This window comes from Ochotona curzoniae, unplaced genomic scaffold (genome assembly GCF_017591425.1).
Source record: "Ochotona curzoniae isolate NIBS_2020 unplaced genomic scaffold, NIBS_Ocur_1.0 contig_2754, whole genome shotgun sequence".
NCBI classification, from domain to species: Eukaryota; Metazoa; Chordata; class Mammalia; order Lagomorpha; family Ochotonidae; genus Ochotona; species Ochotona curzoniae.
In genome coordinates, this window is record NW_024465582.1 from 15,445,265 (window position 1) to 15,461,949 (window position 16,685).

Here is a 16,685-nt window from a genome sequence, read left to right on the forward strand (position 1 = left end):
TTTTGTGTTCCCACAGAAGAGGAAGCAGAGGCTCAGAGGCTGGCTAACTTGATTGCTGTAGGACTGCAAGGTGTGCCAGAATGAAGCCTTGAACTTGGAGCCTTATCCCCAGCTACTTTACTACCACACTGTCTTGCTAGGCAAATGCCATAGTAAGCCTTCCACCACAGATGGTAATAAAGGTAAGAGACTCAAACCACAAAGAGTGTTACAGATGACTTCTAGGGAAAAAAAAAGTTCAGGTAACTGAAAGATACTCAAACTGAAAATGTAACTGGAAGAAAACAGATGGTGAAGAAACAAGGTTTAAGCACAAGATGTGGAGATGAAGTAGGGATTCGAGTTAATAACAACATCCTGATGAGTCTGAGCAAAATAAATGGCCAAGGTCACTACTGTCTTTAGGGTGTGTTATTAGTGGGCAGGGTCCCTCCTCCCTCCACGCTGCGTTCAGTGCTTGGATCTTGCTGCAGGAGTTCATGGGATCTGGAAAGTGGATTGACAAGAATGGTTGGAAAATTTAGGAACATCAAAGTTTGGGTAACTGGAAATGGATCCAAGATACTTAGAAACATTTGGCTGGACAAAGGCCAGGCCAGGAGGGACTCACTGAGTGTTACCGTTTGGCTCATTGTCTCCCATCCATCAGAAACATCTCCTTTTCTCTGCTCACTCAGAGCCTAAGCCGCCTACAAGTCAGACTTTCAGTGCAAAGCTCTAGAATTTATGGGACCAACGGAGCGAGAACACATGGAAACCCACATACCATATGTCTCAGTGCTTGAAGGTATGAATTAAGTATGTCCTGTCCCCTGACTTCAATAATTATTCAAGTGGGAGACTCAGAAAAGCTTTCTCTAGCACAAAAGTGGTGGCATGGGAAGACCTGGGCCCTGATGTTCCACCTGCAATGCCACCCCATGGTGTTCCTGTGTTAGCCCTATGGACAGGACTTCCTGGGCACAAGAGCTGCACAGTGGCTCGTGTGGAACCTGCTCTCAGAAACACCCTGTTCATGCTCTTTTGAAGTCATTGGAGATTCTTGACTTTGAACATGAGCCCCCATAGCTGCACATTGTTCTGGCCCTGGTAAGTTACATAGTTGGTTATACTTTGAGGGGCTAGTCCCTCAATCTCTCCCTCATAAGATTTTTAAATAATAATTTTCATTTGAGCATTTGTATTTATTTGAAAGGTAGACAAGGAGAGAAGACAGAGACAAAGACACAGAGCCACACAGAGTGAGATCTCTCTCCAGCTTACTCCCCACATGCGTGCACAGCCATTTCTGTGCCGACCTGAAGCCAAGAAGGCAAAACTTAATCCGGATCTCCCATGTGGGTGTCAGGGACCCAGATTCTTGCTCCATCATCTTGGTGCACATTAACAGGAAGCTAGAATCAGAAGGAGAGCCAGAATTCAAACCAGGCACTCTGTTTTAGGATGACGGTATCCCAAACAGTGTCATCAATGTTGTGCCAACATCCTGCTCCTATGAGAGGTGATGAATTCTTTTCTCACAGCTCAAAAAAACAAAACAAAAGAAAAAGAAACAAAATAAAAACCCACTTCAACTAGTATACAGTGAAACTGTTGGCTACAAATTTTAATTCTCATCTACCAGGGTTCTGGATGAATTTACAGCTCTTATAGGATGTATGTCAATGCTTATAGGATGTGAAATTGATTCCCAGCATGCAATCTTACCCCGCACTCTGCTTTGTACCTAGAGTCTCATCTCCAAAGCATCACATCCAAATTCTCCATGGAGCAAGAGGATGTGAAGGATCAGAGTAGAGTTTATAAAGGATCTGCAGACACAACACAAAGAACAGGTGCACCTGTAAGATTCCACCTTACAGCTTGAGTTTGAACACACTTCTTATACTTAGCAGCTATTTGTTCCTGCAAACATTTAAAAATTTACTTAATTACTTGAGGTTGAAACAAAGATATCTCACATCCACTGTTCGATTTCCCAAAGGTTACAACATCATTATGCTGTCCCTGGCCAAGGTTAGACTAGGAAACATAATCTTCGTCACATGGGTATTGGGGATCAATTACTTGAGCCATCACTGTTGCTTCCTGGGGTCTGCACTGGCAGGAAGTTGGAGTGAGAAGCCAGATCTGAGCATTGAGACCATTTACTGTAATATAGGGTATGAGGATCTTAAATGGCATCTGACCATTATACTAAGTGCCCACATCCATGCACACATTTTAAAATTACACTTAATGAGTCAGTGGATATGGTATTTGTTAATGGATTCATTGATTCTTAACTACCAAGTGTTCACCGTACGCAGCACCTGCTGAGTGTCTACTACGCACCAGGCATCACTTTGCTGGGTTTTGCAAGGACAAAAATAAGAGATTAATTGCAGGATATAAGGAGCTCCTAAATGAAAATAGACCCTTGTGATGAGAAAGGAGATGCCATGCTCCCTGGGATTGCAGAGCTGGCATCTTGCTCTTGTCTACACCAGGAGAGGAGGGACCAATGTTAGGCAGGGAATGAAGCCTATTATTAAGAAGATGTAACATCCAAACTGAGAGTTTTGTCTCAAGACAGTAAGGGTTATATTGTCTCTTTGACCCAGAGCAGTTTTATTGAGTTATAACCCACACACACATAATTTACCCCAAGTGTGCATGGCGACAGTATTGTGGCATAGCACATAAAGCCACCACCTGCAAGGTCAGCAACCCATATGGGCACTGGTTTCAGTTCTGGCTGCTCCACTTCCCTGCTAATAGCCTAGGAAAACTGCAGAAGATTGCCCGAGTGCTTGGGGCCCTGCATGCACGGGGAGACCTGTAAAAAGCTCATGGTGTGGTTCTGGTCCAGTCCTGGCCACTGTAGACATTTGCAGAGTGAACCAGCAAATGCAAGATTCTCATTCTCTCTCTGTCTTTCTCCACCCCTCTCCCTGCTTTATCCCTCCCTCCTTCCTCCTTTCCCCACACTGACCAGTTCTCCAACTCCCCAGATACTGACTGGTATCCTACAACTGAATCATGGCATTAACCATCTGGAGTTCATGCAGACCCCATGGGTTAAGGACTCAGATCCTGAGAGCTCCCACCTCACACCCATAGCAAGCTGTGGAACCCCATCTCATCCAAATTTCTATTTGAATTGTCTGCAGATTGGGGGTGATATGACAGCTTGCAGAACTCAAGGAAACATAAAGGATTTGACAAAGGATGCAGGTGAGTAGCCGCCTGATGGGCTTCACAGGGTGAGGTCTAGAAGGGCTCCTGGCTCAGCAAGCTTCTGTCATGGTGGAGTTAGGATGAATGTGCTCACCCACCCAGAGGCTCGCTAAGCCTCCTCATTTAGGGATTTCTACAGAGGCCTCATCATGGAGATACGGTCAATTATTAATCACTTCCAGCCTTCTTCCCAGAGGATGCAGGGTGGAGTGCAAAGTTCCAAGTTTCTCAGTAGGGTTCAGTCTCTTTCTGGTGAGCGGCCCATGGTGAAGCTGTCCAGGAACCAAGCAAAAGTGGCCTCATGAGAACAAAAGATGCTCCCACCATCCTGGAAACTCCCAAGGGTTTAGGAACTCTGTGCCAGGAACTGGGGATGAGAACCACATGTCTGTTTCTTATTATATCACAATAACTTTAGTCATTTCTCTTTTCTTTTTTTAAACAGCGAATTGAGCATGACGGGAGGTGAAGGATTTTTTCAGGAGCTTCCTACCCCACCCCCAGCAGCCTCCTCCATAAATCTCATTGGTCAGGGATGTTTGAGATTAATATGGAGGCAAGCGATGAGGCCACCTCCTCAAGGTGGGCACCTGGACAAAGGTGGGACAGGTAAGAGAGGATGAAGCTGTTGGGTCAGCCACCACCAGGATCTGCCTCCCTGCCTCATGTCTCCCTGCCTCATTCAGTGCTGGGAACAGAATAGGGCACACGGACCAAACAGACAGAGAGTTGGGGAGAATAAGGAAATAGAAAACAAAGCAGGAGACAATTAAAAAAAAGGAAGACAGTCAGTTATGGCAAGGATTATATAAAATGTCACAAGAAGGAATGACCTGTTTAGTTTGGCAATATCAAAGCTTCTAGATATTTCTGTGAACAAATGAAAGTGGCATGTGCAGGAAGGAATGGAGTTACAGCAGGTGAGGGAGTGAAGGTATCAGGTTAGCAAGTCATTACAGAAAGGGACCATGAGTGGGACTGCTGAGAAACCCTGGCCAAGGCAAAGCTACAGTTACAGAAAATAGATCAGGGAGATGCAGGGCTTAGGTGCAGGAAAGTCTGTGAGCCTGGGGCTGTTCTGGAATGATTCTCTGTCTTCATGTGGGGGTGGTTACAGGCCTCTATGCTATTGCTGACACTCCAGAGCTGTTCACGGAAAAAGGTGAACTTCTCTCAACCAAGAAGCTTTAAGGGCACACACAGGTGGCGAGCCTTTGCTTTGGGGCTTGGATGTCTTTCAACTGAGTGGTTCAGGTGGGCACAGCCCTGATCACAGTGTTATTCCTCCAACCATGCCATGCTCTGCCAGACAGTATCCTCAGAGACAAGTGTCCCAAAGTCCACAGAGAAGGTCCCTCAGCACTGGAGGGCAAGAAGCAGGTAAGAAATGCAGTGAAGGCCATTGTCCGTTTTGATTCCCACTATCTGCGTTCAGATAGAAGCATCTGCTGCTTAGATCCGGGTCTAACTAAAGCATTTTCAATTAGTTTCACATTTAATGCTCTGTCTGAACTCTTTGTCACCCCCTCATTAGCACAGTGACATCGCAAGGGCAAACGAGAAATCAGCAGAGGCCTAGGAGGCTTCCCTATGGCTAGATCTGCAGGACTCACTTCTGCACATCCCATCTCATTAGCAGTGCACAGCCAATTACTAATACACCTGTTCTCTGGAGACCTCACACCTAGGTGCCAAGCAGGCCTGCAACACCCTGATGTCAGATGCTTCAACATGCGTTCGCTGGTAGCCCTCCCGCTGTGCCCTATGGCTGTTGAAGAATTGAGAACAAAAAATGCTTGAGTGGACATGGAGTTTCGTAGTGGTGTCTGCTGCATCTACTCATGTCACAGATGAGCCGGCTGGCTGTCTGCTAGACCAGAGGCACCACCCAGCTGGGGAAAGTGATTACTGAAAGGTGACCACAAGCCAGACATCTTGGTTGGTCTTACATCTGGCTCACTTTTCTAAAGCCTGAAACAGAGGAGGCTGGCCGGGGCTGAAGCTGAGGACTTGGGACACAATCAAGGTCTCCCACATTGGTAACAGTGATTGACGGAGCTGTCATCACTGCCTCGCAGGCTCTGCGTTAGCTGGAGTCAGGAATTAAAAGCAGGTACTCTGGGGGAGGATGCAGCATCTTTAATCCATACTTGAAATTCCTACTTCTCTGCTGAGTTTTGAAATCAAGAATGTGAGTCCTCCAACTTTAGTCTTCTCTTTTAAAGTTAATTTTTAAACAATTGTGTAATGATACAGCATGTGCCTTTGGAAGATACATTCAAAAACAGAAAAATCTGAACCTTGGAAAGTTTGATACACTTGTTTGATACACTTGTAGATTGTTTTTCCTCCCCCTTTTAGCTGAACTGCCAGGATAGAATGGCAGTGCATCCTACTTCCTTTGAACAAAATCCACTGCCTCTCACCATAACTCTCTGGAAGGGGTTAGAGGAGTCAGAAGACATCACTTCTGGATGTAAGGAACACAGGTGAAATAGGAAGCAAGGAGATGAAGAGGGCAGTGGGGAAGAAGCACCTGCTACAAAGATCGAGGGAGGCATTTGCAGGGATGCTCCTTGGGGTCTAGGAGCTGACTCCAGGAGCACTGTGAAGAGCAGAGAGACCTTTTGTGCTCAGATTGGCTGAACAGGCATGGGACCACCAGAGGGGCATGGGTCAGTCCTCTGCCAGGTCCTGGTGCGTGCTGGTACTGAACTGTGGGAGACCTCCTCTGCAGGACAGTGACAATCAATAACACCCTTACAGGAGTTCAGTGATCATGCTAGTCTTCATATCCAGTGCCAGCTTAGGAAGAAGAGGACTAAAAATACTTCAGTGCTGGCATAATTTCCACTCTCCTCCTACCTTCTTGCTTTTTAAAATTTGCTTCAAGTACCAATGAATGATGCCTGCAAATTGGTGTGTGTTTTTTTTGTTTTTTTTTTTTTTTTGTCCTGAGCAGAGGACATAACAGGAAGAGCCATGTGGTAGCATTGCCATGGGTGAGGATGAGCTGTTAATTGTTTGGGCAACGTGACAGAGGGGAACAGAGCAATAAGTGGTCCAGGAGGGTCTAGAGTGTCCTAAGGCCCAGCAGCGAAGTCCTTGATCTGCCATGGCAGCCAAGTCTGGGTCACTTAGAGGAGACAAGAAAGCTATGATTGGCTGGTAACCAGGGCAGCAAAAAGCATGGCAATGAGGTGAGCTAGACATAGCAGTTTGGTTAAGACTGGCTGAAATGGCTTGAGTGGGAAGATTATCCAATATCAGGTACTTATAGTGAGAAAGCATTGGATTAGTCCATTTTTCTGCAGCCAGGAGTGCAGGGAGCAAGGGCAGGAGGTACCCGAGGTCAGTGTTGGAGCAGTTGGTTGTGACTGAGAGTCTCTAAGCTCAGGAGAAGGTCGACTTGGAGATTGGCTTGGAATCCTATCTGGATGGAAAGACAGCACAGAAATCACTCGGAGACAGTGTGCTGAGAGAAAGAAAGGTCAGGCTGAAGTCTCTGCAGTACACTGTTAGCAGGGAACAAACGAGACACAAATCAACATGTGAAAATGGAAAGGGGTCAGAGAGGTGGTATGACCAGGGCAGTCTGTAGAGCTGTGACAGCTATGAGACACAAGAAACACAGAGGATTTCTAAGAGGGTGAAACTGATAACTGCCACCGAGATGCCAGTTGAAATGAAGGCTGAAGCTTTGCTGTGGATCATGGTCACTGGGGCATTATTAGTCATCCTAGCCAGGAAGCATTCACAAGAGCCGCACTGCAGAGGCGAGGGAAGTGGACGTTTGGGGCGGGGGGGAAATGCAGCATTTCCCTGCTGCTTCCTCGCTGCATCACGCTTAGCAAGAGGATAACTGTTGGTTTGGACAAAGCTTTTTATTTAATGGAAAGATGAGCAGACTTGCTTACACAGTGAAATGAAACGAAAATGCAGAGTGAAATATCCAATGGACAATGAGCAACTCACACAGCAAGACCCTGGAGAACACAGGGGAGGGCGAAGGTGGAGGTGATAATGGCCTGACCATGAATGTGAACACAGGCTGTGGGATGGGGGCAGGCAGCTGGTAGAGCATGGGCTTTGGGGTAGGTGCTGTTCAGATACAGGTCTGGCTCTGAGACAACTGAGAGGTCAGCAAGTCAGAGGGCAGGAAGCTAGGTAATGGTACAGGGGCACCTGCTGGGCGTGGGCAAGAGGCAGCTCTCACAAGGCAGTAGAGGGCTTTGTGCAGGAGAGTTAATCAGAATTCTTGTTGGATATTTTCCCAATTTTTTTCTATTAAATGCTATGACATGTGCCAAGAACAAGAAGGGCAAAGAGGTGAGCTGCAGGTCTGAGGAGAGCGCAAAGATGTACAATTTGGCCTGACAGGAAGCATGAAAGATTTCTGGGAAGCTTCTAAATTCTTCCCAGGCTTATAAAAGCCTTGTCATAAGTCAACTTACAGTGGTTTCGTTCCTTTCTGAGACAATATTTAGTACCTATTTATGTATGGTATGTATCCAAAAACATGCATACTTTGGATTTGAAATACATAAGTCTAATGATATATGTGTTCATGCATATTTATTATACCTATTCCTAAATAAAGCACACATACCGATGGCCTTATTAGATAGCTAATCATTTATCTCAAATGCTGTCTAAAGTGTCACATTTTCTATTTATGAAATGTGAATGGTACTGTGAGGAGCGCTGTGTTAGGCACTAAATTTAGGAGAATTAAGATAAGATCACCAGCTAGTAGCTTGGAGTCTAGTTAAGCAGATCCAGATACATCCATAATTACGAGTGCTGGCCTGAGATGGTGACAGCCAACTGCCTACTAAGGAAGTTACAGCAGAAGCTATGAAACCTAAACCTAATCAAGGATGTGACAGATCTCTACATTGAAAATTACAAAACATTAAAGAAATGAACAACAACACAAGTAAGTGAAAGAATCTGTTACATTCATGGATTGGAAGAATTAGTATCATCAAAATGTCCATACTGTCCAAAGCAATTTACAAATCTAATCCAAATCAACACACTAACAACATCTTAATGTGGAAAAATCAATGCTAAAATTAATATGAAAACACACGACTCCAAATAGCTAAAGTGATTTTGAATAACAAAAACAAAGCCAGAAGAGCCATAATACCAGGTTTCAGAATATTTATAATCAAAATAGCCTAGTATTGTCATAATAATTGACAAACAGATGAAAGGGTCCGAATAAAAACCCTCAACATGATGTGGGTGAAATTGGATCTCTACTTACAGAAATGCAAAACAAGACCCCTACTTTACATCTTATGCAAAAATCAGCTCAAAATGGATTGAGGATCTAAATCCACAACCTTCAAATGACTGATGGAAAATATTGAAGAAACTCTGTAGTTTCTTCATTGGCACAGGTAGAGACTTCTTGAAAAAGGCTCTAGAAACACAGACAATAAAGAACCGAATCTAGATTTCCCAGATGAGTGACAGGAGCTCAGCTACATGAGCCATAACCTATTGGAGCATGCATTTCTAGGAAGCTGGGACTAGGGGCTGGCACCCTCATATGGGGTGAAAGTGTCCTAAGTCATATTTTAACCAAACAGGCCAAACACTCCCTCAAATAATGGTGAATCTGTCGTTTTTACTGATTATGCCTCAACTGGAAGTGAGCCTTTAGCTTTAGTTAACAAAGAATAAACTGCTGATGTAGGACAGAGCTACTAATGACTGATCCTCTGACACTAATCTTCATGATGAAGAGGCCCGTGTGATGTTTGCCATTGCTCTCTTGTCATTCAGGAAATGGAAGATTTCTAAATGATTTAAATAAAAAGAATTAAGCTCCCTGTGGTTGAGCCTTTGTATCCATGCATCTGAATCTACGTGTTCAACCAGAGGTAGATGAAACATATTTTATAAAACATTGTGTGTGTGATGAATATTAATAGGCTTTTTTCCTTCTCATCATTCCTGAATTAATTTGTATCACAATCACTTATGTAACATTCATATTATATTAAGTATAATATGTGCTCCAGAATATGCAATTTAAAGTGTATGAGAAGACATCTTGAGTTACATGCAAATTCCATGTCATGTTCTAGAAGGAGCTTGAGCATTTGTAAGTTCTGATATCTAGGGGCACGGGGCTGGAAACAATGCTCCATGGATAATGATGGACAACTGTTCTAGAAAGTTGAAAGCTATGCTGATACACAAGACATTTTACGATACATAGAAAAGTATAGTTTATTACTGTAGCATCTATTCACAGGAGCTATAATAATTACTGTTAGTTTATTATAACCCAAACTTGCTGTGATAGAATCTTGAACAATTACCCTATCCTAAGTAGATTGGCACTTCAAATGTTTTTAAACAATTGTCAAATTTTTAATGCTCTATGTCAATATGTTTCTCATGGGGAAGAGTTTCTTTGAGCTGGATGATCATGACCATTTACTTTAGACAGTTTCAACAAGAAAGGAAATATAGAAGAGCTTGGCACAAATGTGGGCTCCCAGCCTTATGTAAGCTGGCTCACATCCCACCTCCCGTGGGTAGAGCAGAAAATGGAAGTCAGAAAAGGTGGTGCTAATGTGCCCACAACTCCAAATGGAAGGCAAGAGGAATTCATCATGTTTATAACAAAGTGAAGGAAAGGAATGGCCCTGCATGTTCTAAGGTCACATTTGACCCTCTCTGCTGTAAAGCTTGTGATGTGTACTTGTCTTCAATCATCAGCTGCTCTTCAAGAAAGACTTGCGAGTTATCCTGATCCATAGCAACTTGGATGGAGCCATGCAGCCTTGGAAAGCAAAGGATGAGACCCAAGGCCTGGTGACCTGTGAGAATTTCATTGCTGCTTTGGGCTCTGGTTTGTCCCCACCAGCCCTCTTGCTAGGGATTTGTCTCCAGTGTGGTAGTGTTGGGAACTGGGTCCCAAAGGAGTGGTTTTGAGGATGGGGGCAGAGCTTTCACAAGTTCTGCCTCTGGTGGGCTGGACTAGTTGCTGTAAGATGTAATTGCTACAAAGCAGACCCACAGTTCACGCTCTCTTCTTGCAGATCCACTTACCTTCTGTTTCCTGATCAAAGCAGCATGAAGCCATCACCAGAAGCTGAGCGGCAGCCAGCACCACATTCTTTATCAATTAAACTATTACAGCAACAAGAGGTGAGCTAGGACACTTTGACACTGGGCTGTCCTCAGAAGGTGGGAACTAACAGGGTGTGGTGTTAGGTATATATAAGAAACCTTTGGGAATTCACAAGCACTCTGCTGTATGAATTGATCTGAATAAATCTTCTAACTGTCTATTTCTGAGAGAAGATGTATTGGCAGGGTTGTTGGGCTGAGCATGGGAAAATCATTCGTTGTTGATATTACACTTAATTTTTATTGTTACCTCTTCATAGTTCCCTAAACTCCTATGAGGTTATCAAAACCTTTATTTTTCAGTGTTCTTTTTCTTTTATTTTAGAGGATATGTGTTACTGGACTTGGGAAGACTGTGGCAAACAACTATGTGTGTCTTTTCCAATTGCCCTGATTACGTAATTTTCACTGGTAAAGAGAACATATTAGGAAGAGTAAACTAACTATAGAAGCAAAAATGCAAAGTGCAAGGCATGGGAAGAATGGCAGCAAGAAAGCTCAAAATGTGACCAGGAGACAAACTGTGAAGGTTCTGGAAGGTTGTAACAGTTGGGGGTTTGGACTTGGTTCTTTGGATGATAGGGATCCTTTGAGGTTTCCAGCAGATGAAAGATGTGGTCATATTTCTGAGTACATTATTTTGGCACCAGTGTGGATGGAGCATATAGCAGTGTAGGATGCCAGTTAGAAGGCAGTTTAAATCATTTAGGGAGATGATGGTCTAAATAAAGATAATGATGGTATCAGTGGGCCATGTTGGAAAAGTTATGTTGGAGAAAGTATTCATGAGACTTAGTTATACATAGGTCAGGAGGATAAGGAAAACAACAACAACTTTAATTGGAAGCCAGAGTTAATAAGGGTACCATTAATAAAGAAGAGAATTAGAGGTGGTGTGGAACAGAGAGAGAGGAGGGGAGAGAAAAAGAGAGGGAGGGAGGGAGGAAGGGTAGGAGAGAGAGAGGGAGGGAGGGAGGGAGAAATAGGCTTGGTGTCAAACCTGCGGAATTTGAAATGTTCCTATGGTATTCAAACAGTGTTTACAGAGTGCTATAATTTTTGAGGCTGGAACTCTGTAAGAAGGTTGGAAATGTAAGATAAATGTTTGAAAGAATCAGCATGGTCAAGGAGTGGGTAATGTCACAGGGGGAGAGCACAGCATGGAAGAAAAGATGGCTCAGGAGAGGCTGTCAGGGTTGACGGGTTTCCGGGAAAGAGGCTGGGAAGGCGTGGTCTGAAACAGGAGGACTGCGCCACAGAAACCAGAAGGGCGATATATTGTTCTGCAAACCCAGGCAGAGGAAACATTGTTTTGGCCATAAGGAAATCACCAATGTTTTTTTTGAGAAGGCAGGTTCCAAACAATGACTGGGAGACAGAAATGAGATTCTAGTGCTTGGGGCTTGGATGGGAGACAAAGCAGGAAAAAAAATCAAGCATAAAACACTTCCCAGCAAAACATTTTGTAGTGAGGGAGAGAAGTGTGGCCAGGAGGGAGGACATCTTTATTCATGTATTCATGAATTTACATATTTGTTGGTTTACTTGATTTCCAAAACAACTCTAGGTGCTAAGAAGGGAGAAGATTGCTGTGCTTAGAAACAAACCGAGGCTCAAAGGCTTGTCCAAGGCTATTTATTACAAAGAAATAGAGGTTCCGAGTTCCAGGTAATTTGATTTTTAACCCAACTATATTCCCATTGTACCAGAACAGGTGCTAAGGAGTTTTGACTTTAGCTAGGTGAGGAGGAATGACTGGAAGGTGCTGTGCTAGGGAATGCTGCATTTTAAATCACAGGCCAATGGAGATAAATCTGGCCATGAAGTAGGGTGTAGTGATAAAACACATTTGGGGAGTGGAGAGTGGACAGTGATGACTCGGCTATAAACCAGGACGCGTCTCCAGATGTTGCTCTGTGTGTAGGAGAGGGTCTCAGCTTTCCAGTATATTCTAATATCCTTCAAATACCGTGAAATCTCTTTGCACAAAGAACAATCAGGCTTAAGGCTGACAATATTTGCAAACACCCACGTCTTGCTAGGGCAGCATTATATTGCTTTGTGTTCATGCTCTTTTGATGGTGTCTTTTTCCCTCTGGAAAGTAGAAATGATTTCTCATAAAAAGTTTAATATTAAATATACCTTAATGAAAGATGAGATTAAATGAAAAAAATTGATCATTTTAAGACAAGTGCCACATGGATGGATACGTGGAAACAATATGAATGTTCACTCTAATGATGAAAGCCTGGAAAATTCTAGTCTCAGGGATTCTTATAACAACGATGATGTTTCGATCAGGGTGGGATGATGGCAGTGAAAGTGGAGAAAAACGGCTTTGACACATGTTTTAAGGAAAACAAGGGAGGGGCAGCTATTTCTCTGAGCAATTAGGTAACAGCAAATGCATATCAAGAAGGCTTATACAATACAGTGAGCTTACTATCTCACGGAATTGGAGGTGCTCAGGTAAGGCGGCTCTGCCACTTAACATTTAGCTTCTGTCTACTTTCCAATCTTAGCAAATGGGATTTATCTTTGTGGTCCCACGCCAGCTGATGTAGCTCCCATGATCCTTACGTGATGTGCAGTGTTTTCAGTGCACAAACAGGACACCTCGTCCTAAGCTGAGGACTCAAGTGTGAAGAAAGCTTTTCTGGATTTGTCAACCAGAAATGAGTCACATGTTTGTGCAGTGGGGCACCAACCAACCCAGATGGGCTGGGATTTTGGCTCTGACCCAAGGCTTCTCCCTCTGACCAGAAGGGCTGGGAGCAGACCACCTTGCCTTTCACACTGCAGGTTTTGTACAAATATTCATAGATCTTAAATTCCTCACATTCACCCTTGACTGTAAGTGCGACGTTCTCAAGGCTTGAGGTTTTCTGACTTCTAACAATGCGACTTCACTCTTCTCTCCATGTGCTGGTTTAAGGCACAACGGAACACTTCCACCGCAAAGTCAGCTTCTGCTTTAGTGATGCACATGGGGGGCGCAATGCGGAAGGTCTGGGAGGAGGGAAAATAGAGCAACACGCCGTCAGAGATGCAGGAACGATGCTGAGGAGACGCACAGGAAGAGCCCAGAGTCTGATCTCTCCCATTGCCTAATGGCCCTCACTGCATTGGCCTCCTCTGGCCTGCGCGGGGTGCAGTCCAGGTACCCCATCTGGCCTGCGCGGGGTGCAGTCCAGGTACCCTCGTCTCATCCTAAGTCCCACTCTCCTCTACCTCCGCTCCTTTACCTTTCCACCATCTGTTCCCTTTCTGGTCCTCTGACCTCCTTCCCTGAGCTGTCAAGTCTTTATCTCTGTTCCATTTCTGCCATCACCATTGGTAACCTTCATGTCCATGTGTACAACTCATCAACACGTTTCACTTTCTCGATGATTGCACCTGCCAGAAACCTCTTCCCCATTCCTCAGCACCTGCTCCCATTCCAGGTCAGCTCCATGAACCTCTTCCTCAGCAGGGTTAACCCAAATCTAATTCCCATGACCCCCCATCCTTTACTTCAGCAGGTCTTATTCCTCCCCTCCCCTCATGTTCTCCACCCCACTTAGCCCTCTTCCTTCCATTCCAGCTAATCTCTGAATCAATAAAACCATTCTCCCCTTTGTCCTTATAAATCTTGATTCTTTTTAATTTCACACTTGATCTTAGCCCAAATGCTGAGAAGTGATTCTTCTTGATTTCCTTACTCAACAGCTACGTCTCTTATTCTCTTTCCTACACAATTATGCCTTGTATTGCTTAGGGAAAATTAGAACCATTGGGCAAAGTCTTTCTATAAACCCACTTGCTCCTGGAACTGTTTTTGTGTCCTTCCCTGCAGACTCAGAGAACAAGGGGTGCCTACTGCTGTTCAAGTCCAAATGATGCACCTGACCCCGGATATTTCCATCACTTCTACTCCAGAAAACATCCCGGTGTTTCCTCGCAGGTCCAACTTCTTTTCGACAAATGTAAGGCTTCATAATCCAAATTCAGTCTGTCCCCTTTGCGTTCATCCTCCTCAGGTTTGTAAGTCAGACTGCTTGTGTTAGGATTTGGGTTCTGCACTCACTGTGATGTGGCACATTTATATAACCTTTGCCTCTTATTCTTCACATACAAAATAAGGCATAATGCAAATGGCTTTCCAAAAATTTGTGGACAATATATACTATGGAAAAGCTATATATGGGGGCCCATATGATGTCATAACTGGCTAATGTTCTACCAGCTAGTACTGGCTACTCTACTTCCCAACCAGCTTTCTGCATAGGGTCTTGGAAAGCAGTGGAGGATCGCTCGAGGTCTTGGAACCTTGCATCCATAAGGGAGACCTAGAAAAAGTTCTGGCTTTCATATTTGGATCAGCTCAGCTCTGGTCATTGTGGTCATTTGCAGAGTGAACCAATGGACAGAAGAACTCTCTCTGTCTCTCCCATTTTCCCTAAAAATCTGCCTTTCTAGTAAAATAAATCTTTTTTTGAATAAAGAGCTTCATATGATGGCAGGTGACTTGTCTGGCCAGGAAGGAGACAGCAAGAAGCTTCTGAAACCACCCATGCAGCAGGTCAAGTGAGCATCAAGATGACTTCCAACTAAAATAAAACTTAGACTCAAAGCAAAGGCCATTCAACTTTTCCCACATTGAATGTATATGTGCAAAACAATTCTCTCCCTTATTCGATGCCTCCTATTCCCCTCCCTCCTCTGTCATTCTATCTTTCCTCTGATTCTTTTACACCCCTATTAACTGATCTATACCATAAGCCCATCCACAAATACAATATACACAAAAGCTGAAAAACACCACCATCTGGAAAAAAAACAACCCAATTACCCATTCCAACATGCCTTTGCATTGCCCCATCTTACTGTCCCCGCTACAGGTGCTTTCATGGTAGTACTCCTTTTAGAGCTTGTTGTGCGCAGTATACAGGCCAACATAGACTACAGGTGGAACAAGTGCCAGGTACCATGGTCAAGGCTGCCTTCCTTCTCTTCCTCTTCCCTAAGCTCCAGTCCCACCACAGCACCCACGGGCGCCTGCCGTCTGCCGTGATTGTGTGAGCGGGGGAATGCTCTGCTTGTAGGCTTGGTTAGGGTCCTGCTGAGCAGGAAGGCTGATCCGGCTCCTCCCCCAGCACCGCATTTGGACATTCCCGGAGAAGTTTCCCTACTTGGTATCATTGTGTCTGTAGATGAGTCTTTCTCCCCCAGCTGCTCCCTGAACGGGGGGCGGGGGGCTGGGGGGAGCAGCTCTGATTAACCAGGACACGTCATTCCCCAGTGTATCACCTGCCGTGTAACACCAGAAAAAAATGCTTGCCAAGTAGCGAAAGGGTAGCTAAGCCGGCAGCCAACCGTCTTGTAGGTCTCATGATTTTGTGCTGATTCTCACAGAAAAATACGTGCGGAGTTTCTGTAGCAGTGCGGCCTCACAGCCTCTGGTTTCTCTGAAAATGGGGTTCAGGGGGATCTCAGGACTCAGCTAACGGTGAGAGGCGAGAGCGTGCAAGGAAACTGGCAACAGGGAAATATTTATAACCAGAAATGCTGTGTAACAGGTACAGACCAGATTCCCTTCCGTGCTGCTGCTGCTGCTGCCCTGTGTCTAACTGCAGACCGGGTGGCGGCTATAATTTTATAAAAGCTAAAGAAAAAAAAATGTTTGGAAGGATGACGGATATTGGAGGAGCATCAAATGCTTACCCTGACGTCACAGGCCATGTGCACGCTGTCAAATCATTACGCAGCACCCCATACGCACACGCCTTTCCTATATGGCTAAGCATGTTTCACAAACGGCAAGAATAACGGATATGAATCAATTGGGGGTGATGTGAGAAGTTCTTACTCTTGCACCTCTGCCCATTGGGCCATCCCTGTTAAGCGGCCTGCAAGTGCAAGGCCTTTAGGAACCGACCAAGGCACTTTCCCGCAGCATGCCACTGTGCACAGCGCACAGGGCAGAGTGCAGGGTGAGGCCGAGGCCCTGCAGTAGGCAGGGGGAGGCTCACCCTGGAAGGGGCGGGAAGAAGCTCTGCCTCTGCCCTGCTCACTGAGGGAAGGACAGCTGGGAATGGCTGACCTGGAGCCCTGCCTCGGGGCTCTGCTAAAGGAGCCGGGTCAGCCAGAACTACTAGGTGGCACACCACGATCACGAGGTTGGAGCCAGGAGCTGTTAAGAATGTCTAGTATTGCCCTCGCATACAGCAGGAGAGTTATTTTTTGCATGGCTGGTAAGGCAGCCAGCTAGATGTGCAGACACCAAACCAGTGCCTACAGTGCCGCCTTGTGGCCAGAATACATCACT

At 44.9% G+C, this 16,685-nt stretch overlaps 1 protein-coding gene across 4 annotated transcripts in view; it reads right to left on the reverse strand.

The window, feature by feature from the left end:
- Nucleotides 1-11,997: 11,997 nt before the first annotated feature.
- The window catches only part of AGXT2 (alanine--glyoxylate aminotransferase 2), a 32,196-nt gene continuing 27,508 nt past the window's right edge, over nt 11,998-16,685 (reverse strand). For all 4 annotated transcript variants that reach the window (XM_040977660.1, XM_040977662.1, XM_040977661.1 and 1 more), the window contains one exon: nt 11,998-13,387. In XM_040977660.1, coding sequence (XP_040833594.1) covers nt 13,271-13,387 — 117 coding nt within the window. In that variant the 3' untranslated portion in view covers nt 11,998-13,270. The remainder of the gene's footprint in view (nt 13,388-16,685) is intronic.